The 22384-nt window shown below is 43.9% G+C and overlaps 8 protein-coding genes across 10 annotated transcripts; 4 read left to right on the top strand and 4 right to left on the bottom strand.

The window, feature by feature from the left end:
- Window positions 1-664: 664 nt before the first annotated feature.
- LOC6634485 (ATP synthase membrane subunit K, mitochondrial) lies at window positions 665-1218 on the bottom strand. Its single transcript, XM_002058126.4, has 2 exons — window positions 1014-1218; window positions 665-951 (listed from the first exon to the last, which is right to left on the bottom strand). Exons 1-2 carry the CDS (start codon window positions 1074-1076, stop codon window positions 826-828), a joined length of 189 nt encoding a protein of 62 aa, XP_002058162.1. The 5' UTR covers window positions 1077-1218; the 3' UTR covers window positions 665-825.
- Window positions 1219-3869: 2651 nt separating this feature from the next.
- On the top strand, window positions 3870-4597 carry Obp19a (Odorant-binding protein 19a). Its single transcript, XM_002058125.4, has 3 exons — window positions 3870-4007; window positions 4073-4240; window positions 4316-4597. Exons 1-3 carry the CDS (start codon window positions 3885-3887, stop codon window positions 4511-4513), a joined length of 489 nt encoding a protein of 162 aa, XP_002058161.3. The 5' UTR covers window positions 3870-3884; the 3' UTR covers window positions 4514-4597.
- A 146-nt stretch (window positions 4598-4743) lies between these two features.
- Window positions 4744-5610, top strand: Obp19b (Odorant-binding protein 19b). Its single transcript, XM_002058124.4, has 3 exons — window positions 4744-4950; window positions 5018-5240; window positions 5314-5610. The coding sequence occupies exons 1-3, from the start codon at window positions 4764-4766 to the stop codon at window positions 5396-5398; spliced, it is 495 nt and encodes a 164-aa protein (XP_002058160.1). The 5' UTR covers window positions 4744-4763; the 3' UTR covers window positions 5399-5610.
- Window positions 5442-8163, bottom strand: Obp19c (Odorant-binding protein 19c). The gene is made up of 2 exons (XM_002058123.4): window positions 7490-8163; window positions 5442-7406 (listed from the first exon to the last, which is right to left on the bottom strand). Exons 1-2 carry the CDS (start codon window positions 7808-7810, stop codon window positions 7191-7193), a joined length of 537 nt encoding a protein of 178 aa, XP_002058159.2. The 5' UTR covers window positions 7811-8163; the 3' UTR covers window positions 5442-7190.
- A 1525-nt stretch (window positions 8164-9688) lies between these two features.
- Window positions 9689-10507, top strand: Obp19d (Odorant-binding protein 19d). Its single transcript, XM_002058122.4, has 4 exons — window positions 9689-9860; window positions 9921-10009; window positions 10064-10200; window positions 10268-10507. The coding sequence occupies exons 1-4, from the start codon at window positions 9719-9721 to the stop codon at window positions 10344-10346; spliced, it is 447 nt and encodes a 148-aa protein (XP_002058158.1). The 5' UTR covers window positions 9689-9718; the 3' UTR covers window positions 10347-10507.
- Window positions 10508-11429: 922 nt separating this feature from the next.
- Pp4-19C (protein phosphatase 19C) lies at window positions 11430-13934 on the bottom strand. The gene is made up of 3 exons (XM_002058121.4): window positions 13791-13934; window positions 12611-13536; window positions 11430-12516 (listed from the first exon to the last, which is right to left on the bottom strand). The coding sequence occupies exons 2-3, from the start codon at window positions 13402-13404 to the stop codon at window positions 12387-12389; spliced, it is 924 nt and encodes a 307-aa protein (XP_002058157.2). The 5' UTR covers window positions 13405-13536; window positions 13791-13934; the 3' UTR covers window positions 11430-12386.
- Window positions 13935-13997: 63 nt separating this feature from the next.
- Window positions 13998-14979, top strand: LOC6634479 (mitochondrial fission process protein 1). The gene is made up of 3 exons (XM_002058120.4): window positions 13998-14240; window positions 14307-14532; window positions 14614-14979. Exons 1-3 carry the CDS (start codon window positions 14114-14116, stop codon window positions 14774-14776), a joined length of 516 nt encoding a protein of 171 aa, XP_002058156.1. The 5' UTR covers window positions 13998-14113; the 3' UTR covers window positions 14777-14979.
- Window positions 14980-14989: 10 nt separating this feature from the next.
- Gss2 (Glutathione synthetase 2) lies at window positions 14990-22071 on the bottom strand. Of its 3 annotated transcripts, none has more exons than XM_002058119.4 (7): window positions 21588-22070; window positions 21305-21517; window positions 20079-20374; window positions 16378-16420; window positions 15930-16168; window positions 15472-15856; window positions 14990-15401 (listed from the first exon to the last, which is right to left on the bottom strand). In XM_002058119.4, exons 1-7 carry the CDS (start codon window positions 21744-21746, stop codon window positions 15099-15101), a joined length of 1638 nt encoding a protein of 545 aa, XP_002058155.2. In that variant the 5' UTR covers window positions 21747-22070; the 3' UTR covers window positions 14990-15098. The 3 variants fall into 3 exon arrangements, with proteins under 3 accessions (XP_002058155.2, XP_015025081.1, XP_015025080.1); XM_015169595.3 differs by lacking the exon at window positions 20079-20374 and adding an exon at window positions 17260-17393 and having other exon boundaries at window positions 21588-22069; XM_015169594.3 differs by lacking the exons at window positions 14990-15401; window positions 15472-15856; window positions 20079-20374 and having other exon boundaries at window positions 15936-16168; window positions 21588-22071.
- Between the last annotated feature and the right edge of the window lie 313 nt (window positions 22072-22384).

The raw sequence follows: 22384 nt of genomic DNA on the forward strand, positions 1-22384 counted from the left end.
TTAAATTCTTCATTAAATGTAATGTTTCTCAAACGAACGTTATAAAATTATCTCGGGAATAAAGGATTGTAAAACGATAATTATCGATGTTCGATATATGCACTAATTTATCGATATGAGATGATAATGAAATAAATTGCAGCACACATATGACAATATGCGCAATCTGACAAATATTGCCAATTGATATTTATCGATTTTCGATACATTCAAGAATTTATCGATAAAATGAAATAAATTTGAGCTACGTATGATCTACGAGCTTTTTTATTAAAAATTTGAGGTCTCTGCACCTTATCTGCAAGAGTTTATTAAAAGAAATCGATATTTATCGATTTAGAATTTGAAATGGAAAAGTAATAAATTTACAACAGTTAAAGGACGAGAGAAATAAATGCGCAAGGCTGCAAATTGATATTTATCGATTTTCGATATGTGCACGAATTTATCGATAAAACGAAATAAAGAAAGTAAGCTGGATGCGTACATACAAAAGAACGATTTGATCGATGCTGATTACGAATATATATTGATATTGATTTACGACACTTTCTACGCATGCCCTTTGGGCTAACAGGGCTAACAAGTAAAAAAGGAATGAAGCATTTAATCAATTCGTTTATAATTCGCAACTAGTTTAGGTCCGCAAGATAACTGGAATCGATTGACGCTCGAAATGTGAAATAGTTTATTAACGCTGAACAGAACACAAGAGATTTGGTTAACGCTTAACTTCTGGGAAATTCATGGGACATTGACATGCTAGCATGGGGGGGATTGGCGATGGGACCAGTCCATTTGATAGAACAATGCGTGCATACATAGTTAGAGGAACAGCTTCTGCTGGCAGCCCTTGCAGTACTTGAAGGCCTCCCGACGCTTGGCATTGCGGCGTCGCATCTTGACCAGCACATAGATGAGTCCCACCGAGGCCCAGGTGGCCTTGGCAACCTGTCTTGGAACCAGATTTTAGAGAAGTGCTTAGATACGAGCGATGCGTGTCGGAGACTTACGTTGGCACGTCCGCGCACAGTTTGGCTATCGAAGATCTTATTGAACTTGAAATAATCCGACATCGCGAGAGTTTGGACAGAATTGGGGGCTAAATACCTTTTCTTTATCTATTTTATGGATATATACTTGTCGAACGGGTTTTAATTCAAAGTCAAGCAATTTACTCGTTTTACTTTAATCCGTTGAATTTTTACTTATGGGGCATATTCAATGTATATCACAAGCACGAACTACTAGAGCACAGCCTACTCAGATCTCAGTCAGAGCTGTGGCATTTAAGGACATTTTCCAGCTCCTTGATTTTAAATAGAAAACTTTTGAGCCAAGGTTTAAACCAAAAACGCCCCAACCAATCAATTAAGGAGAAGCTAAACTTTACTGCTGCGGCGGCTGCTCGCTTTATTCGCTTGTGCTCGTCCAATAACAAGAGGTTCTAGTCGGAAGCTCCCGACTAGGGTATACCCTGAACCCTCTTCTTCCAACATCAAATGCATATATATATTCTATTTTAGAAGCTATATGTCAAGTTTCGTGACTCTAGCTCTTGATATTTACCAAAATTGCCCAAAAAACAGGATACCGATATCGATTTTTATCGATTGCTTAGAAACGGAGTAAGTTATCGATTATCGGAAATCAACTCGATCTGCGCGGGAACTAGGAGCACCTACATCTAAAGTTTCAAGTCTCTAGCTTTTATGGGTTCTGTCCGGACGGACGGCCGGACAGACAGTCGGACATGGCTAGATCGACTCGGCTATTGATGCTGATCAAGAATATATACCCTTATACCCATTTTTAATGGGTTCAGCGCATAAAAACACAGACAAGTGTAAGGATAAGGAATGGAAGCGTCTACTCCTTTACATCAGGTATCTTGTTGTCGAACTGATAAACCTACTAGATCGAATTGTTCAATTTGAACTGTGCAATTTTCTTATAGATAATAGAAGCATACGTAAAGTTCAATTTTTTTTGCCTGAAAAAGCAATGAAGCAAGCAAAGACATATGATAAAATTTAAATAAATATTTCCATTTATATTAAATGAAGTGTCGCCCAAATAAATTTTTGTTCTGACAAATCCAAAATTTATTCTCGCGGCTCAACAATCATGTCTACTGAAATCGTAGATCGTGAGAATATAATGAGAATACATTGGGCATATATTAAGCGATTATGAGAACCATTCTATTATATTATTTGGCCACGTGCACTTATCTCTCAATCAGCTGTGTAATTCGAATAGATGCCAAATAGATATATGTTTGTTTCCCTAAATTATAGATGCAGAGCTGCAATTCCTAAAACGTTCATTAGGCAAATAGATAGCACTTAGGCTGAAGCACTTCATCATCGTCGGGCCAAAAATGATGCTCGACATGAGGTTAAGTGAAGCGAGAAGCGATTATATGTTGAACAATAAGCGAGCTATTAGAGAAGCGATTTGCAAAGTGAAGCGAAGGGAGAAGCACAAGAAAAAGGTGAAGTTAAAGGAGGAAGCGAAGGGAGAAGTAAACGAAAACGGGTAAAGTTTAAGGAGAAAGCGCAGGGAGAAGCAAACAAAAACAGATAAAGTTTAAGGAGGAAAAGGAGGAAGGAAGAAGCAAAAAAAAAAAGATAAAGTTAAAAAGAAAGGCAAAGTAAACAATATTATGAAGCGAGAAGCGGGCAAGTACCTCTGGAAAATGTATTGGTCAAAGCAAACAGAGAAGCTTGGCGAAAGATTAAGAGAATAAGAGAGAAGCAAAGAAAGAAGCAAAGCGAGTAGCAAAGTTAGGAGTAAAGAGATAAGCAGAAGATTATCGTGAGAAGCGCATTAAACTTAAATAATTTCTTAACAATTTGCGAAAGCAATCAAATAGTAAAATACAGGAAGAAGCAAAGCAATAAGCAAAGCTAAATATTACGAAAAGCCAAGCGAGAAACTTATTAAGATTTCAAAAATGCTTTCAAAATGTTTAAAGCATATCTAAAAGTAAAAGTTAAGCAAGAAGCAAAGCTGAAGGCAAAGGAAGAAGCAGAGAGAACAAGGTGAGAAGCTCACTAAATACTTATTAGTGAAGTTAGAGCTAGAGGGAGAAGACGGCAGCATATATTGGTCAATAAGAAGGGAAAAGCAAAGCGAGAAGCGAAGCGGGCAACGTAGCTTTAAGCAAAGGAAGAAACTGAGAGAGTGAAGCTAGAATCGTATTAAATGTGAGTAAATACCAATTAGTGTACATCAAATTAAGTAAGAGCTGGAAGGAGAAGCTTTTTAATGTGCCAGTTAAATGTGAAGGGAGAAGCAGGATAGCTGTCTATAGACGTGAAGGAAGAAGCAAAGGAAGTAAAATTAAATAAAAAGAAAACAAAACAGAGGGCGCAGGGCGTGTAATGAAAGGTATCGAGGCATTCGGAAGTCGCGAAGCGAAAGCCCTAGTAGACTTAATCAGCTGGGCGTCATTCCAACCAGATGAAATGAATGTGATGTATGTGAAATGTGGATGGAATTGGAGTTCGCTTGTTGCAAACGCTATCTGAACCCCAAAGATCTTGTTGACCCTCGCGTGCGCAACTCAATTAAATGAGAGAGAGAGAGGGAGAGAGACGTGGGTAATTATAGTGCAAATGTGTCTGGCCGCATATAGAGATACGGATGATGTTGAATAGGCTGGTGATGATGGGTGTTTAACTATGGGGCGTGGATCGCTTGGCTAGTGCGGCTGGTGTTGGTCCTACCCCAATGTGGCGTGCCCCAGACAATGGGCAACAGTCCTTGTTCTCGGCCAATCGGACATGCCCATTGGCATGCCACAAATATATGCTATTAGGCGCCTCAAATGATCCGCCCCGGACTCATTTAAATATCAATGCAAATATCGTATAAAAATGGACCGAATATCGAATGCCGGCAACATATTGGCTGGATCTGTCGGCGCCATGAGTTATCCACACCAACTGATTGGCTGCTGTCTTCTGCTTCTGTTGGGTCTGCCCCTCTGCCGGGCGGGTGTATGTGGACAGCTTGTTAACTTTTTTTTTTTTGAAGATCTTGTTGACAATATTCCATTTTGCAGGCAACCGAGGAACAGATGTGGGCCGCCGGCAGGCTAATGCGCGACGTCTGCCAGCCCAAGTTTCCGAAGATTACGCCGGACATAGCCGATGGCATACAGAAGGGCAATCTGCCGGATGACAAGGATGCCAAATGCTACATTAACTGTGTCATGGAAATGATGCAAACGGTGAGTCGAACTTTGCCAGGTACCTTCCTTCCGGTTGCCATCCACCTCTTATCTCCACTCTCGCTCTGCGCGCAGATGAAGAAGGGCAAATTCCAGATGGAGTCAACGCTGAAGCAGGTGGAGCTCCTGATGCCGGACAGCTATAAGCCATCCTATCGCAAGGGCATCGGCGAGTGCAAGGATGCCGCCGCCGGGATCAAGAACAACTGCGATGCGGCGCATGCTCTGCTCAGCTGTTTCCGGGACAAGATTGAAATCTTTGTGTTCCCCTGATACATATATATATATATATATGGCTATATATCACGCTCCAGTTGGTCACGTGCCTATGAATAAAAATTCGACTTGAACTGTAAATTGTGGCGCATTTTGATTGGTTTCCACAGCTTTACAGAGATCAATCTATGCCGGTGACATGGCATGGTCATGTCGATCGTGGCATTGCGATCTGTTGGCTTGGCTATAAAAGCTACTGCCCGATCATGGAGCAGGCCAGATAGCGTCCAAGTGTGCACAATTCGATATGATGAAGCAAAAGCAGAAGCAACAGACCTGGCTGAGCACAATGCTGCTGCTGCTGGCCTGCGCCGGCGCCTGGCTGAGCCTGGCCCATGCCGAGGAGGAGGAGGAGACGGCCTCCATGACATTGAACGAGGTCGTTGAGCTGATAGAACCCTTCGCCCAGGGCTGTGATCCCAAGCCGGAGCGCGGTAAGTATGCCAGGCCTTAGTATCTCAGGCGCACGTGCTCAACCGAAACCCACTCTCCCGATCTCAGGGCACATCGAGGAGATGGTGCTCAACAAGCAGGACGCCTCTCATGAAAGCAAATGCTTCCGTCGCTGCATGCTGCACCAGTTCGAGGTGATGCCCGCGGGCAAGACCGAGTTCAACGAGGAGAAAACCCTGGACATGATGAACATGATGTTCTCCGACAGGCAGTCCGACTCCAAGACCATTTTCGCCAAATGCAATCAGGCCGGCAGCGGCCTCACCGACGAGTGAGTCCACAAACCGTGGCCAAGCGCCGTAACTCTAGCCAGCTAATCCTACCCTCTCCATTACACACACCAGATGCGAGGCGGCCCACAGCATCTCCATGTGCATGCTGAGCGAGATGCGCGACGCCAACTACAAGATACCCGATGTCAAGGAGTAGACGCGTCCAACCCTAATCCTTACACCTGGCCAGCATGTTTGTGTTTTTGTTTTTTTTTTTTTTTTTTTTGTGTTTTCGATATTTGTTTAACTCTTGGCACACGCACGCCCCAACTTAATTCAATTCAATTCAATTATTAATCATGCATAGAGTTCGTGATCCTGGTTCCTGGACATGCACAAGCGAATAAAAGCGAGCAGCAGTAAAGTCTAGCTTAACCTTGATTTAATGGTTGGGGGCGCAATTGGGGCTTTAATGGGGCTTGTTAGCAATTTAGCTATATTCCAGCTAAATATGGCTGTTTTTAGAGAGCTGAGACTGGCTCGACTAAGGCTTCGAAGCAGCACCCCACCTGAACTGGTTTGTGAATAGGGCTTGGGAAAATAGCTTAAGCTATTTTCAAGCCAAACTTGGCTGTCTTCAGAGAGCAGAGACTGGCTCGATTTACGCTTCGAACCGGCTACCTGCCTGGAGATTCGGCTACATTCAACTCGGTTTTCCACCCAGCCACATCAGCCCAAGTTGGGCATTATATTTTCTTATATTTTCTAACAAGTTAATTTGTAATTTATAATTGCGCGTTCTATTGAGAATATTGCATGCTACACATGAAATCGCGGACCACATTCGATAGCTATCCAAATATATATATATATATATATATATAGCTTGGCATCAGAGCATGCATATTCAGCTTTCTAGCATACGACATGAAAACTAGTTCATTTTCTATTGAAAAGGAAGTAGTATATATCAATATGAATTACTTGATTTCAGGGCTGATCAATCGGATGTTGAACAAAAAAGTTTGAAACGATTTTCGCGATTTTTCCACGCATGCAAGTGGAATTTCACGAAAAGCTTAAGCAGAGCAATAAATGAAAACAAATCATGAGGCAACATGATTATATACATATTTTCGCGCTAAGCAAAAGTAGATAATACGAATTGGTTTATATACATATGTATATATCTTATATGATGTGGGATAAACGAAAAAGAAACAAGTAAGAGGTTCTAGTCGGGAGCTCCCGACTAGGGGATACCCTGAACCCTTTTATTCCAACATCAAATGCATATATATATATTCTATTTTAGAAGCTATATGTCAAGTTTCGTGACTCTAGCTCTTGATATTTACCAGAATTGCCCAAAAAACAGGATATCGATATCGATTTTTATCGATTGCTTGGAAACGGAGTAAGTTATCGATTATCGGAAACAAACTCGAACTGCGCGGGAACTAGGACCACCTACATCTAAAATTGCAAGGACGGACGGACGGACAGACAGACGGACATGGCTAGATCGACTCAGCTATTGATGCTGATCAAGAATATATATAGTTTATGGGGTCGGAGATGCTTCCTTCTGCCTGTTGCATACATTTGGATTTCGCACAAATTCAATATATACATATTATATATAATGCTGATTTTGGCGAGCTTTCCAATTTGAAATATTCTAAATATTTATAATATATTCTTTTTCGTATATCCGATTTCTAGTTAATATGGTATGTATATATAATTTCGAGTTGAAATTTTTTAATTATTTGATTAGGATATATAAACATGTATATATCTTAGATGAAGTGGAATATGCGAATTAGTAAATATACATTATATATATACGTATATATATATTATATTCTTTTTCGCATATCCCATTTATAGTAAACATGGGATGTACATACGTCTGTGTGCCCAGAAAGCTGATTCAGCTATTGTTTTTAGCTATTTTTGGCTAGTTTTTTTTTTTTTTTTTTTGTCGCGTCATTTGGCAACACTGGTCACCAGCTCAGCTTGACGCCGTTGCGCAGCATTTGCCGGCCGATGCACTGGTTCAGCTGATGTGCCGCCTCGCAGGGATCCTGGGCGCTGACGGCCCGATTACAGCTCTGTGCCAGGCTGCAGCTCAGCGTGACGGCCAGCTTGTTGTCATCGGTGACCTGGCTGGTCAGCTCCTGGACGCGGCGCAAGTTTAGCTTGTTGCTGCTGCTGTCCATCTGCAGGTGAGGGGGGCGAAGAGAGAGAGAGAGGGGTTGGCGTTAGACATGTGCGACATCGTTATTACAGCACATTTACATACAATTTGAATGCCCTTGAGAACGCACTCGACCAGGCACTTCTCCTGCTCGGTGGGGCGCGGCTCACGGATTAACGAGCGCTGCGGCGACGACATCTGCAGCTGCTTCAGGCAGCTCTTTTTGGTGTGATCAATCATCTGCTGCACCTCCGGCAAATTGCGATCGAGCAGCTTGGAGAGGGGCTCATTGCTGCGCGCACCAAACAAACGACTCAGATCGAAGCCCGGCGTTTGCGCCTGCGCTTGGACGCACTGCTGCCAGCTGCAGCCGATCAATGCAAATAACAAGAGCAGCGTATTGTACAACATCATCTTGGGGCTCATCTGTGGCTGCCAATATGTCTGCACGGGCTTTTATATGGAGCTCTTTTAGACGAATAACCTTCAGCACGTTTATGCCCAAATTGCGCTGACGCCACAAATGCGGGCGTGGCTCAAGTTCAAGATGCATCGTTGTCATTGCCATTCTCATTCCACACACATCACAAATCACAAATAAACAAATTAAAAACACGCACATTAACCACAAATAACTGCATTTGCATGTAAACGTGTTTCTATGCGAATACATGTGCAAAGTTACGAATATACACGTGCATGCATGTGTGCGTGTGTGTAACGTTTATTTGCAATTGCAGTGTTATTAACAATCAGTACTATAATTAATTTTCTAGATTATATTCTTTCTTCTTGAACACTTTTCAACTGTAACACTTCAGCAAAGAAAAAAAAAAGATCATGCACAGAATTCGTATAAAGTAAGACGCGAGCAAAGAACAACTCAACGAAAGTACGTACATGTATGTATGTATGTGCATATCAACGGGATCAGCTTCTCGCTGCTCTCATATGCACACACACACACACACACACACACACAGATGAGCTTGCTAACAAAAACTACCGTTACCTTTTTTGCATTTCGTATGCAGCTTAAGTGCTAGGATGGTATGCTGTACGCAGACGTACATTTCTGTTATTGAATATCTATAACTTGTATATTATTTTTTATTATTTAAATAATTTTTGTAATGGACAGCAGTGAACATCAATGCTCTTACAGTTAAAAGATGGTGGAATCTGCCTTTAAGCAGTTAATTTAAGCACATGAGAGAGAAAGAGAAAGATTTGCCGGAGCGTGAAGTGCTTTGAAAGTGTAAAAGAGACGGGGAGACTGCGTGCTTGACTTAATAAGCACATGCAATAATAACAACATCGATAATGTATTAATTGTTTGTATACAAATAAATGTGTACTGAAAAATATCAAGTTCTAATCAATATTTATGTTCATTGGGTAATTAAATTAGAAATGTATATTATTCTATTTAACTGTCCATTTTCTATTGGATACATTAATTATAGATTTCACCATGAACGTGATGGGCAGATGTGACTTTTGATTGAGCTATTCGCATGATTTTGGGCTTGACTGTATAAGCATGGATATGCATGTATGTATGTATGTACTTAGATATGCCGCTTGCGGGCATCATAAATTTACTGTAAATCTGCAGTTTGCCTTTGCGCTGTCTTTCGCAGTCTTGTACACACACACACACACGCATACATAGAAATTTGGCAATATGGCGATTTTCAATGGAAATTGAAATGCATTTAACTGTTGTATGTTAAAATTGTTGTTACTCTTAGCATATGCAGGGTATTCGCTAGTCACGCCACGCTGCTGGATTATGTTTATTCAAACAGTTTATATTGATCGGTGTGAAAAGTCGAAATGATGACCCAGCTCATGTCAACTGTTGTTGTCCCTGTCTGTCATGGAGTCGGCCGTCAGAGAATTGTAAGCGCTTTTCATAGTATTTGGGATTTTCTGGTGTTGCGGCATTTAACAACTCGCATTTCCAGTTTGATTTGATTTCATGTCAGTCGCTAATTAAAATCGTAATTATCTATTAACAAAGGAAAAGCCTAGCGACGTGGGAGAGAGATGGAGCTAGGGGGCAGTGAGAGCGGGTCGGCGGCAGAGTTTTCACACGTCGCCCAACGGAGGGCATCTCCGGCACTGCTCGTCCAGATCGAGTGTCATGTGCTGCTCATATAGTGCAATTGCATCCCATGGCAATTGGCCATAATTGCGTTTAATTGCCGCCAGCTGACACTTGGCCCAGAGCTAGAGACGTCGCCGCAATCTGCCAAGTCAAATCGTTTGGCGAAACTTACTATAAAACGCTGGCGGCTTCCACAGCTCACATCCAAGTTATACAGCAACATGTCGCGTTTCGTTTGTTTGGCATTGCTCGTCGTCGTCCTGGCCGCTGTGGCTGTCTCTGCCAAGCCGCACGAGGAGATCAGCAAGGAGCATGCCCATGAAGTGGCCCAGGAGTGCAAAACGGAGACGGGCGCCACAGATGGTGCGTACTTCGAATTACTACCAACTGTTTGGCTAACCAAATATACTATCCATATTTCAGAGGATGTGGAGCACATGATGAAGCATGAGCCCGCCGAGTCGCAGGAGAGCAAGTGCCTGCGCGCCTGCATGTTAAAGAAGTTCGAGATTGTAAGTGCCAGCTGCTCAAGTTAGCGAATCATCTTTTACACCCACTCCTTCCAGATGGACGACGCTGGCAAGCTAAGCAAGGAGCACGCCCTGGAGCTGGTCAAGGTCATGAGCAAGGATGATGCCGATAAGGAGGCCGCCGGCGCTGACATTGTGGACAAGTGCGAGGCCATTGAGGTGCCCGAGGATCAGTGAGTGCCCGACGCATAAATCTGCCCCCGACTCTCAGCTAATTCATGTCCTTCTCTCCCAACTTAGCTGCGACGCGGCCGTTGCCTACGAGAGCTGCATTGTGGAGCATATGCGCGAGCACGGCCTCCCGCTGGAGGAGCACTAAAGCAGCACCACGCCTCACCACCTCGGCAGGAATGTTGCAAGCGTCCCTTGATATATGTGATCCGCAATTGTCTTTAATTTTTTTTTTTTTCTATGACCTATGCTATATATATGCGTCTAGTTCCTAAGTGCATGCGAATAAACTGCGCCAACTGCAGACTACATTTGCAATTGTTTTCCATTGACCGACTGCGCAAATACTCTGCTCACAGTGTCAGACAAGAGTTTAGTCAATAGGTAGCTACAAACTGTTCCTTTGCTATAGAACAAATGTATTACACTTTGTCTATATGATATAGTAGTCCGATCCGGCCTACTGCGCAAACAACTGTCCGCCACAAAAGCACGGATCTATGCCAGATCTCATCAAGATTGCTTCAAACAGTAAAAGCAACAAGATATTAATGTATAGATACATATTCGCTATGTATATATATTCTCTCTGTCTATATATTCTCTCTGTCTATATATTCTCTCTGTCTATATATTCTCTCTGTATTTATGTACTCTATGTATATACTATATACTCTGTGTATTCTCCATGCATATATATCCTCTGTGCACATATCTCCTCTGTATATATGCTCTCTGTGTATAAATTCCCCTCTATATCCTCTGTGTATATACTATACCATCTGTGTACATATATCCTCCTTGCATATATATCCTCCTTGCATATATATATCCTCCTTGCATATATACATCCTCCTTGCATATATATATCCTCCTTGCATATATATCCTCCTTGCATATATATCCTCCTTGCATATAAATATCCTCCTTGCATATATATATCCTCCTTGCATATATATCCTCCTTGCATATATATATCCTCCTTGCATATATATCCTCCCAGTGAATCTATCCTCTATGCTTAACGTTGATATATGCTCTTATGGAATCGGAGCACTCTTAAGGATACATGGATAGATAGTATGCGCTCCATTGTGCGGCTGAGCTGATCTTCAGCGGAACTCTCTCCAGGCCAACTGTCCAAATATCTAGGACATGGACATGGTTCACCTATGGAACGTCGAGTTAGGAAGCCAAGTTTCCGAGTGTGAGAAGAAAAAATGCGTTTCGATTTTAGATACGCGCTAACTTATAAATTCTATTTTTAAATATGTTTTATACACATATATATATGTATATATATATATCTTTATATGTGGTGTGTGTGTGTGTGTGTCGTGCAAAAAGGTGAATAAACATATTCCCTGACACGCTGTTAGGATTGCTGCTTGATTGCTTATAATTATTATTATTATTACAATGCATTTGTTATTGTATTTTTCTTTTATTATTATTATTATTATTTCGGTTGCCATTGGGCGTGGGCGTGGAACGGGAGAGGAGGGGAGGGGGTTTTTCTTTTGCCTGAATCTGACTCGAGAACTATAATTATTATTGCTTATGGACTATATGTTAGGGCTTATGTTTAATGGCTGCAACATGCACAGAAGCCACGCCCCCAGCTGCCACCACGACAGGGCAAGGAGGGGGTGAGGGGAATTCGGTTGCGTGCAGCGCTCTAGATCTAATAGTAAATCAGCTAATCAGCTAGACAGAGTACAAAAGACACACGACAAAATGGGCAATACGAAAAATATATGAAATGGAAAGAAAAAAAAAAACGTCTTAATTATCTATATATATATATATATACGTGTGTGTGTGTGTGTTCATATATGCTTAGAAAGTAAGTGGAAAATGGTTTGGATTCGGGCGGAGAGCCCGGAAAAAATGTGTGTGCAAAGATGTTGAAACTATTTTCTGGAATCGGCATCGATAACTTTTGGTTGGATTGTGATTTGTGAATTGTGTCTGTGTCGCTGAGGCCTTAAATGTTAAGGTTTCCAAGTTGTATATAATTGATTAATTTCTTGTTGCTTGAGGCAGGCAGGCAGTTATCAATGTTGCAGCGCTCCGAGTGTCCGTCCGATCAGTTCATCCGTGCGGAGCGTGCCCCGTTTCTCTTGGGTTTTTTTTCCGTTTTTATTTTATTTTCTTTTTTTTTGTATCATGTCTGCGCATTCGCATTTTAGAGAAAATAGTCGGCCTGTGGCTTCTTTGAGGGTATGCCGCGACTCTCCTGCGGTGCCGCCTCGAAAATAACAAAGTCGCGATGCAGGTACTCGTTCAGCTCCAATATGGCAGCCACATTGCCGCAGCTGCTCCAAAAGAGAATGCAACAGATTAGAGAAGAGCATTTTTTTTTTTGTGGGGTGTGGGGGTTGGGTGTGGGTCTGGTTGTGCTGCGCTTACCGATAGCAATAGTTGGGCGCTGACCAGACGGTCAGCACGGTTTCATTGAAGTGCCACTTGAAGCCCTCCATGACCAGCTGATGGGCGCGACAGATCATGTCGATGTCGTTGGTTCGATTGAACTGTGAGACGACATCGGAGCCAAATAGATAGCCGGCGCCGCGCGGTGATACACCCCAGCCGGTCTGATCCTCGGGATCGCTCCACAGCAGATCGCACATGGGACCGTCGTGCGGCACCTCCTGTTTGCGATCGATGCTCCTGATCTGATCCAAATACTGTATCGAGGGCGACAGGCCGCCGTGCACGCAAAATATCTTGCCATCAATAATGGCCGAGAGGCTGAGGTAGTCAAAGATTTCGGTACAATAGCGCCAGACGGCCGTCGAGCCGTACTTGCGCAGGCACTCATCATAGAAGCCGTACACCTGCGTTATCTGGCGAGATTCATGATTGCCCCGTATCAGCGTTATGCGATCCGGATAGCGCACCTTGAGCGCCAACAGCAGCAGGAATGTCTCGACACTGTAATAGCCGCGATCCACAAAATCGCCCATAAACAGATAGTTCTTTTCGGGCACATCGCCGCCCACCTTGAACAGCTCCTTCAGATCATAGAACTGGCCATGGATATCACCGCAAACGGTTACCGGCGAATCGACGCGCTGCACGTTGCCCTCCTCGACAAGAATTTCGCGCGCCTTGGCGCACAGGCCCTTCACCTCGTTCTCCTTGATTATCTCGCAGCGTTTCAGCTGCTCGATCTGGCGATCCAGGTCGCTGTAATCGGACATGGCGACGACAACCAAAAAAAAAAAAAAATCACAAAAATTCCAGCGTCAGGGGGAAGGGGGGGATTAGTCGGCGGCCGGGGAGCGTTGTTTGCACACTGAACGCCCTGCGCAAATGTTTGCGCGTTTGCCAGGCTGTGAGAGTTTACAAGAAATAAAGGAATACTATAATATTAAACAACGCAATCGGTTTGTTTCAATAGGTTTTGCACAGTTGTTTGTGTTTTTCTTCTTTTTTTATTTGCATCATCTGCATTTGTGTGTGTGTGTGTGTGTGTTTGTGTGGCTTGCGGCTAGCTTTTGCCGCGCGCGCGGTATTTGTGCGGCTTTTGCTGCTTCTATCGATGCTGCACGTTAGGCCCGCTAAAATGTGTATAAAACAAACTTACCCCAAATTAAATGCGGCAATTTCTTGAAATCGTTTGTTATATTAAAGCACTTGCACTCACGCTCACGACAAAAAAATGAACCATGATACGCTTGACGTCTTTATGGTAGTTTGTGGCGGCCAGGCGATAACCAATCGATGGCAAAACAATATTCAGACAAGGGTGTCAACTCTGCAGCGCTGCCAGACTGCTGAAAGCGTTACGATAACAACGATAATATATGCATAGGCTAACATTTTAAAATGTTGTCAATTGAAATTTGATTTGTCATTACGCAACTAAACAACAACACAGACACGCTTGCCCTAAACCATTAGCTAGCAATGGCTGAGCCAGAAACCACAGAGGCCAACCAGCCACGCATCGACAAACTGGAGGAGCAGGCACACCAAATGCATAAGGACCAGAAAGAGGTGGACATCTATCGGCACACCTTCATACGATACATGGGTGAGCGTAACCTTCACCAACTGCTGCTGACCATCATATCATCTCCGCTATATTTACCATTTCCAGGCTACAGCAACGAGGTGGGCGAGGCATTCCGTCCGCTTGTGCCCAAATCATTTGTAGCCGCATCCTATGGCATGGCCATTGGCTATGTGTGCACCGATACATTCGATAAGGCGCTGCGCCATCAAATGGCCGGCGGCTCCGATCGCGAGGTGCTGCTGATGGGCGCCGATGTGTTCACCTGGCAAATGCTGGCCTCTGTCCTAATACCCGGCCTGACCATAAATCGGTATAAGCTGCGCCCGTTGCGCCCGCTGCACCTGCTCCAACCGGTCCTTGCCTATATAATGATTTTCTGTTTTTTTGTCAGGATCACCGCGTTCAGCCGCTCCCTGCTGAAAAAGTCGCCCAGCATTGTGCTAAAGACGCTGCCGACGATCATTGGACTGGCGAGCATACCTCTGATAGTGCATCCCATTGACCACATGGTGGATCGCCTGATGGACGCCACCTTTCGCAAAATGGTGCGGTGATAAGCCGCCGCCGCCGCCGCCGATGATCCTGGTCCTCAGCATGCGGAACATTCCAAAACGGTTCACTTGCTTCTTTTTTTTTTTTTTTTAAAAAATTCCTAACCCGTGAAGATTTGTATTTGATTAATTTTTTGTGTTTTTGGACAACTTGCGAGTGACAACTGGATACATAAAAAGCTTTCCAAGCATTCCCCATATGAGAACAGCTGGCGCTTGGTATTTACATTTGAATTTATTGCACCGATTTAGACAATTCAACGCGGATTACAAAAATAGCTGTGGATAATCTATTGGATACATACGGCGGACGGCGCAACGTTGCCTAGTAATAGCCATCCTCATCATCGGAGTCGATTAGATAGGGACTGTCGAGGGCGCCCAGGCCGGCGGCGACGCCGCCCTCGTTGGCCGTCGATAGCTTTGTGCGCAGCATATGGCCGGCTTGATAATTGTGGACAATGTGCTCGGCATCGCCGATGACGACACCAAAGATGCCCAGCTCGGACACCATGTCGACTATCTGGGGCGGCATAGCGCTGCCCGGACGCACCATATAGCCCTGCGACAGCGGCGGATGTATCAGATCCATAAGTATCCAAGCGGAGCGCTCCACGCGTGACATGCGCTGCAAACGGATGCGTATGAGATGCAGTTGCGCATTTAGATCGTATAGGATTCGTGCGGCTATAACATACCTTCAGTGCGTCCGGAATGTCCAAGCCGTAGACGTTGTTGCCGCCGCCCTCGCGCTGCGGCTTCAGCACAAATTTCTCGGGCGTGCGCAGCGCCATCTCATAGTTGGCATTGCCCGCCTCGTTGTCGTCCAGCGAATAGAGGCCGGTGAAGATTTTGCCAACGGCCTTCATCTCCTCCGGATCGTTAATGAAACGCTCCAGCACCGAGGGCTGTGCCAGCGCCTGTTGCACCTTCTTGGTGCCGGCCAAATGATAATGGATCGATGGGCATTTGATGGCCAGCGATGTCTCCATCAAATAGCGTGCATCCCACTCACCCTGCGACGGATAATGGCCCGGCTCATAGCCGGCGCGGAAATAGATGACGGCCACCTCGGTGCTGCCACTGCAAAGGCAGAGAGAGAGAGAGAGAGAGAATGGAGTTCGTCTAGTTGGAATCTTGTCAAGATTATACGCACAGCAGCAGCTCCTTGTGCTGGCCCAGCTTGCCGTCGCGATGCACCTCGGTCAATGTGCGGCGCAGCACTTTGATGTGCGGATATGTCTCCCGTATGTAGAACTCATGGAAACGCTGATCGCATATGTTGTAGGAGACTTCCTCAATGATGAACAGGATGACGGCCTGCGGCTTGGCGTATATATCCCAAGCCTTGACCATGCCATCGCACAGGCCAGCTAGCGCGTCGTTTTTCGGCATCTGCCGCAGGGAGAGAGAGAGAGAGAGTGTGTGAGAGAGGGAATGTATAAGAGAGCGCGCTGCTGAGGCAAGACACTACAGTGAAAGCTCGCCTGGACGAACAACTGCACTTCAATCTGGCTGAAAAGATCTCTCTGCACAGTTGGCCATTATTGGAGTGTTCACTGTATTGATATACATATGTATGTACATATATGCTAGATACTCACGCGCTGCAGCTTCTCGGCATGGCCCAGTTCTCGCAGAACGAAGCTGTGGGCAGGTTGAAAGAGAGGGCGACGGCGACGGCGACGGCGGCGGCAAAAGGAAAAACAAATTAGTAATTTGTACAGTTAAGAAACAAAAATAGAGAGAGAGAGAGAGAGAGAGTTTACAAGAACAAGAACAAACAATAACAAAAGTGACTAGTAAAAAAAAAATTAGGGGGGGGGGGGAGGGGGGAATATATATTATGTACAATACAAAAGTAAGTTAGCAGGCAAATATAGAGCGGGGATTACAAGCGGGTTTTTTTTTTGTTTTTTTTTTGGAATAGCATCACAAAGCTCAAGTCAAAGCCATAACCAAAAGCCAAAAAGTGTGTGACAGAGCGAGAGAGAGAGATAGAAAGCGGGAACAGTGAATTTGTGTGTGTGTGAGAGAGAGAGAGTAAGCAGACAGTAAATGAAAGAGTTGGAGAGCGAGAGAGAGAGTGCAAGTGCGAGTGCATGCCATTTACAGTTTGATGAGTGGGCGCGACCCTCAAATGGGCCAAATGTGCTTTGTAATTACGAGTGAATGGGCGCGGTAGGGGTGGGGGTGGGGTAGAGGGGTTGTACTGAAGTGCGTGCTGCTATGTATGTGTGTGTGTGTGTGTGTGCCTGTGTCGAATGCCGTTAGCAACGAATTTGACATAATATTCTAACGGAATTCGAAACAGGCTCAACTTGAACTATACTAAAAATATATAAAAAAAAAAATAGTGCATTATATAAACAGTGTGCTAAATTGAGAGTTGATGGCAGTGTCTATGTATGTGAGAGAAATATAATGTGTGCGTGTGAGTGTGTGAGTGTGTGAGAGAGAGAGAGAGAGAGAAGAGCGCATAATACTTCTGCAGAGGCACCAATTGTGTAGCAATGCCACCGAAACTGGAGGCAATCGTGTTGATTTCAACCTGCTTTATTGCACAGCCCTCGTACACGTGAGCCAAATAGTCAGAACGTAATAGACCGACGCTATAAGCCTGCAATTATGATCGTTATACATTATATATATATATATATTTTGTGTGTGGTATACATATGTATGTGTGTACAGTAGTAGCTGCTTAATCAAGTATTACATATGTATGCAGCAGCCCTTAGCCTAAACTAATCTTAGCTAATATTTAGTTGTTGTTGTTGTTTTTTTTTTTTTTAAACGGTATTTAATAGTAAAACGGTAACAACAAAAAAAAAAACCAAAATGAAAAGTAATGTGTTTAATTTAAAAAAAAAAAAAAATAATACCAACAAAATACTGATAGAGAGCGGGCAACGCTAACCGAAGGCGTCGAGCGTGTGTGTGTATGTGTGTGTGTGTGTGAGAGGCAGAGAATAAGAGGAGAAAGAGAGCGAGAGAGCAATGGAAGTGATAGCAATGCATATCGATACGATTTATCGATTTCGATTGGTTGATTCGATGAATTCATGTAACGGCTTATAAATGTCTGGCAAGGCGGCACGCAAGCGCCGGGCTAGCTCAAAGCAAACGATTTGTGTTTACAAATATCATTGATATATCAGTGTGAGTGTGTGTGTGTGTGTAGCTAAGCAGCAATCGTATATAGATTACACACACATACACGCACGCATGCACAAGGCCGCATTGGGCCAGAAACGCAATATGCATACATAACTGTTTCTAGAGAATTTCCCTTAGATCTGTTTTCCCTACAAATGTTGCTGTTGTTGCTATTGTTACAAATTCTTGGTATTTTTAATTGAATTCTTAGAAACTTCTAGGCATAAACAGAAATCTGAGCACGACTCATTGCATGAAGGTTATGCATGTGTGGGTGTGTGCGGTATCGAGTGTGTCTGTGTGTGTGTGTGTGTGTGTGTGCGTGAGTGTTTATAGTTGTGTGCGTAACTCATTTGGTTTCTACAGAGTTGGTTTTTTTTTTTTATATTTATATTTTGCGGTCATTTAATAGCTGGCAACTAGCGATAAGACCCAGCTGATTGAATGACGCAGCTAATTTAACCAGTTTCTAACTGTAACTGTAACTGTAAAAGAAAACAATACGAGCGACAACACGAAGGAGATAGGGAAGGGGTAGCCAGGAGGTGACGGACAAAAATTATAAGAACGTAAGAAGAGGCACAACTCATATATGCACTGGAAGAGGGAAATACGGTTAATATATACGCATAAATATATTATGTATGTGTATGTAGAAGAGATGCTAGGCTAGTTATAAGAGAAAAGCATTGCAAGCTTAGCAGGCGAGGCGGGGCGAGGCGGGGGGCGAGACGGAGCGGAACGGTTTTTTTTTTTGTGGATTGGACGAGCAGGCGGCGGTAGGCGGTAGGCGGAGGGCGGTTTGCGCTGGACGAGGAGGATCGGGGAAATAAAAACATATGCAGTTTTTTTTTTTTTGTTCAGCGTTTTGCAAGCAATTAACAGCTACGGTAAACAATTCAAAGGCTCAAAAACAAACACGTATATATAATGCAGCTATATAAATGCATAAAATAAAATCATAGATTAATAAAAATAATAATAATAATTAGCTGTACATGAATCATGGACATATATGTATAATAAAAGTTTAGCTGGCGATTCGCATTTGCATTGCCAGCATAAGAAATAACACAAGCCCAAGCACACACACGCACACACACATATACATGTAAGCAGGCTAACAAGAAGGTTCGTGTCAAAGTTGAGTCATTTTTTCACAAACCACAACACCTAAGTAATTAATGTCTGGTCTGTTATCGCTTGTAAACCGAATGATTTGTCAGCCCACTTCGGAAATAAACTCTTCAACCGAAACCCCAAAACATTTAAATTGGCCTGCTGGTGAAATAATCTTAGAGCTTTCTGGAGGTTTTTTATTTTATATTTATTCTCTGCTATCTTGCGATTAAGAAACGGCCTACTTCACGTGATCGTTTAACTATTTTCAGTTGTTCAATTGTATTTAAGCCCCATTTAGTTTCAAATTTATAAAGCTGGGTTAACCATCTAAAATATTTCTGGGTTAGATAGGATCTCAAGCACACTGCGATTAGATATAGCCAAATCTATATCTTGGCCAGCAAGTTCCCAAAGTTACGGACAGTATGTTTGTATTGAAATATTGGATCGATCAATAGGGCGTACAAAGTTTTTGTTTCCGATTATACCCTATCTATTCTACAGGGTACTCAGAGTACTCGCTCTCCTACTCAGAGTACTCGCTCTTCTATTGAGAGTATTCGGTCAAGTACTCAGAGTACTCGCTCTCCTATTCAAAGTACTCGTCGTACTCAGAGTACTCATTCTCGCACTCGGAGTACTCGTTCTCGTATTTAGAGAACTTGTTCTCCTACTCAGAGTACTCGCTTTACTACTCAAAGTACTCGTTCTTGCATGTAGAGTACTCGTTTCTACACGCATGTTGGGTTTTCAGTCTAGGTAGATCTTATAGAATAGCTCAGCCCAAGAATCTGTTTCTAGAGCTGATCTATAGTTTACTCTTTAATGTGTTTGTGTGTGTGTGTGTGTTTCTGGGTGTGTGTACATTTGTGTGTGAATGGCTTTGGTTAGGCTTCGGCATATACAGGCAATGCGAGTGTATATATGATAGAGATATAAATTGGTGGAGAGATAGAGAGAAGAGAAGAGAGAGAGAGAGAGAGAGAAAGAGTGAGTGAGAGAGAGAGAGAGAGAGAGACAGCACCTTTGTATGGTTTTACTTGCTGGTCCCAAATGGCCAAAACCCGATGCTATCGTATTGATCTCGACTTGTTTCCAGCAGCAATAGGCCGATGAGGTGCACCCGCCAACTTTGGCGGGGTTTGCCTTGGTTTTGGTTTTCGCCTTTGCGTCCTTTGCCCGCCGCTGCTCCTGCTCCTCCACATCCGCATCCACATCGTCGTCGTCGCCACCGCCAGCGCTCGAGTCCAACAGGGGCGACAGCTCCGGGCAGCGGGACTCCAGCATCAGATCGCTGCGCAGCATGCCCAACGAGATGCGCTTTGGTGGGCGAATGGGTGTGTGCGAGAGTGTGTGTGTGTGTTTGTGTGTGTGAGAGAGTGTGAATCGGTATACGATTACGATAACGATAACGATTACGATAAAACGAGCAACACAAAATGTGATATTCGGTTCGGTTTCGGTTTCGGAATCGGTTTTTGTTTTTCGGTTCGATTCAAATCGGGTTTGGCGCAAATTGTTAGGTTGGGTTTTTGGTTTTTTTTGTTTTTTTTTGGAGGAAAGCAGAAAATGTCAAATCAATGCGTGAGTAAATTTTCTTCTTTTTTTTTTTGTTTAGTTTGGATAGATAAAACATTAAGCTGGGCCATATCAACAGCGAGAACAACAATAACAACAACGAGCAGCACCACAAGAGAGAGAGAGAGAGAGAGAGGGAGAGAAAGCGAAAAGAAAAAAAGAAAAAGGAAACTAATAAATTGAAGGAAATTTAAAAAATATATTTAACGAAATCAGTTTTGATTAACAGCAGCAGCAGCGGCATAGGCAGCGCAGCAGCAGAGGCAGAGCAGCAGCAGCGCAGCAGATGCCATGTGCTCGAGTTCAGGATGTGCGCATAAATCAAGTGGCAACGCTTGAGATTAACTGTTAGCCGATGGGGCTACCTTGGCCATGGGATTTATGATGTCACGATAAGATAGCGAGCCAATGTCGTTTATGAATATGAGAGAAAGAAACAGACAGAGAGAGAGAGAAAGAGAGAGAGAGTGGGAGAAAGAGAGTGGGAGAGCAAGCGAGAAATAGCACTAACACCTGCACTAGCAGCCTAGGCCCTAAAGCTGGATATTGGACATGGTGCCGACATGGATGTGATTATGTGGTGCAAATATGCCAATGAGCTGGGAATGAAGCTGACAATGGGCATGGTTGGGCGTGGTTAGATGGATTGCAAACGAACATAAGCTGTCTCACCTGGGTAAAGCCATGGGCGAGCACCTTGCGATAGATATTGAACAGATTGGCCGTAAACTCATCCACTTTAATAGTCTCTGCCAGCGTTGTGGTTATGAACTCCTCATCGTGGGCCACATTGTGCATTAGGCGATTTATGATCGGTTGCAGGGCAATTGCCTTCTCGAACTCCTTGCGCGGAAAGGACGAGGGCACCAGCACAAAGGGCGCAAACTGTAAACAAAATCAGTGTTGAGTAACGCTCGCAGCAGCAGCAACAGCAGCAGCAATTTTGCACACTCACATTTAGCGAGTCCGGACTGAAGTTGGTCTTGGAACGCATGGCGGCGCCATGCATAATAGCATAGTCCTTGGCCTTGGCCGTCACCTCGAGCAGCTCGTCCGTGGCCAGCGGCAATTTGATGCAGCCACGCAACACGGGCGTATTATCGTCCACAGACATGCCTCCAAAAATACAAGGAATCCTTTAAGTAGCTAGGCCCGTTGTGCACTGCAATTCGATTGGTTGTCTCTTGCTCTTGCTCTTGCTCTTCTTGCTGTTGTTGTCCGCGTCAGCTGTTGATGCAAATGTCACGCTGTGCGTTCGGTTTTGCTGTTGCTGTTGTTGTTGTGGCTACCTGTTGCCGGCGCTGCTGCTGCTGCATGCATACGCGTCTCTGTGTTTACTGTACGTGGAATTTGTGGGGCCGCTTGCTCGACTCGAATGCTTTGGGAATTGAATTTCACAAAATGTTACAGCTCACGGCACAGTCGATTAACGATAGTTTTACTTATTTCAGATTTTTAATGGCGAGTTAGCAGCTGGCAGCTCTGTTAAACGGTGGAGTGCTCTGTTAGGGGCCTTAGCTCTGTTAAAAGTTGGATTGCTCTGTTAAACGGTGCAGTGCTCTGTTAAAAGTTTGAGTGCTCTGTTAGCTGTCAGCGCTATAAAACATTGAAGTTCTCTATTAGCAGCTTCAGCTCTGTTAAGCGGTGCAATGCTCTGTTAAAAGAATTCAGTTCTGTTAAATGTTGTTGAGTGCCCGTTAAAAGATTCAGCTCTGTTAAGAGTTGGAGTGCTCTGTTAGTAGACGTCGTCAA

This window comes from Drosophila virilis, chromosome X (genome assembly GCF_030788295.1).
Source record: "Drosophila virilis strain 15010-1051.87 chromosome X, Dvir_AGI_RSII-ME, whole genome shotgun sequence".
Taxonomy (NCBI): Eukaryota; Metazoa; Arthropoda; class Insecta; order Diptera; family Drosophilidae; genus Drosophila; species Drosophila virilis.

What these genes read in the sequence shown, in the direction of transcription:
- LOC6634479 (XM_002058120.4), top strand. Translation starts at nt 14,114, where the DNA reads ATGGCTGAGCCAGAAACCACAGAGGCCAACCAGCCACGCATCGACAAA. An exon ending in CACCTTCATACGATACATGG is followed by an intron (nt 14,241 to 14,306) that starts GTGAGCGTAACC and finishes TACCATTTCCAG; the next exon opens with GCTACAGCAACGAGGTGGGC. An exon ending in CCCGGCCTGACCATAAATCG is followed by an intron (nt 14,533 to 14,613) that starts GTATAAGCTGCG and finishes TTTTTTTGTCAG; the next exon opens with GATCACCGCGTTCAGCCGCT.
- Obp19d (XM_002058122.4), top strand. Translation starts at nt 9,719, where the DNA reads ATGTCGCGTTTCGTTTGTTTGGCATTGCTCGTCGTCGTCCTGGCCGCT. An exon ending in GGAGACGGGCGCCACAGATG is followed by an intron (nt 9,861 to 9,920) that starts GTGCGTACTTCG and finishes TCCATATTTCAG; the next exon opens with AGGATGTGGAGCACATGATG. An exon ending in TGTTAAAGAAGTTCGAGATT is followed by an intron (nt 10,010 to 10,063) that starts GTAAGTGCCAGC and finishes CACTCCTTCCAG; the next exon opens with ATGGACGACGCTGGCAAGCT.
- LOC6634485 (XM_002058126.4), bottom strand. Translation starts at nt 1,076, where the DNA reads ATGTCGGATTATTTCAAGTTCAATAAGATCTTCGATAGCCAAACTGTG. An exon ending in CTGTGCGCGGACGTGCCAAC is followed by an intron (nt 952 to 1,013) that starts GTAAGTCTCCGA and finishes GTTCCAAGACAG; the next exon opens with GTTGCCAAGGCCACCTGGGC.
- Obp19c (XM_002058123.4), bottom strand. Translation starts at nt 7,810, where the DNA reads ATGAGCCCCAAGATGATGTTGTACAATACGCTGCTCTTGTTATTTGCA. An exon ending in TTCTCAAGGGCATTCAAATT is followed by an intron (nt 7,407 to 7,489) that starts GTATGTAAATGT and finishes CCTCACCTGCAG; the next exon opens with ATGGACAGCAGCAGCAACAA.
- Obp19b (XM_002058124.4), top strand. Translation starts at nt 4,764, where the DNA reads ATGATGAAGCAAAAGCAGAAGCAACAGACCTGGCTGAGCACAATGCTG. An exon ending in TGATCCCAAGCCGGAGCGCG is followed by an intron (nt 4,951 to 5,017) that starts GTAAGTATGCCA and finishes TCCCGATCTCAG; the next exon opens with GGCACATCGAGGAGATGGTG. An exon ending in GGCAGCGGCCTCACCGACGA is followed by an intron (nt 5,241 to 5,313) that starts GTGAGTCCACAA and finishes TACACACACCAG; the next exon opens with ATGCGAGGCGGCCCACAGCA.
- Gss2 (XM_002058119.4), bottom strand. Translation starts at nt 21,746, where the DNA reads ATGTCTGTGGACGATAATACGCCCGTGTTGCGTGGCTGCATCAAATTG. An exon ending in TCAGTCCGGACTCGCTAAAT is followed by an intron (nt 21,518 to 21,587) that starts GTGAGTGTGCAA and finishes TTTTGTTTACAG; the next exon opens with TTTGCGCCCTTTGTGCTGGT. An exon ending in GCAAGTAAAACCATACAAAG is followed by an intron (nt 16,421 to 20,078) that starts GTGCTGTCTCTC and finishes ACCTGCCCACAG; the next exon opens with CTTCGTTCTGCGAGAACTGG.
- Obp19a (XM_002058125.4), top strand. Translation starts at nt 3,885, where the DNA reads ATGGACCGAATATCGAATGCCGGCAACATATTGGCTGGATCTGTCGGC. An exon ending in TGCCCCTCTGCCGGGCGGGT is followed by an intron (nt 4,008 to 4,072) that starts GTATGTGGACAG and finishes TCCATTTTGCAG; the next exon opens with GCAACCGAGGAACAGATGTG. An exon ending in TCATGGAAATGATGCAAACG is followed by an intron (nt 4,241 to 4,315) that starts GTGAGTCGAACT and finishes CTCTGCGCGCAG; the next exon opens with ATGAAGAAGGGCAAATTCCA.
- Pp4-19C (XM_002058121.4), bottom strand. Translation starts at nt 13,404, where the DNA reads ATGTCCGATTACAGCGACCTGGATCGCCAGATCGAGCAGCTGAAACGC. An exon ending in GCGCCCAACTATTGCTATCG is followed by an intron (nt 12,517 to 12,610) that starts GTAAGCGCAGCA and finishes CTTTTGGAGCAG; the next exon opens with CTGCGGCAATGTGGCTGCCA.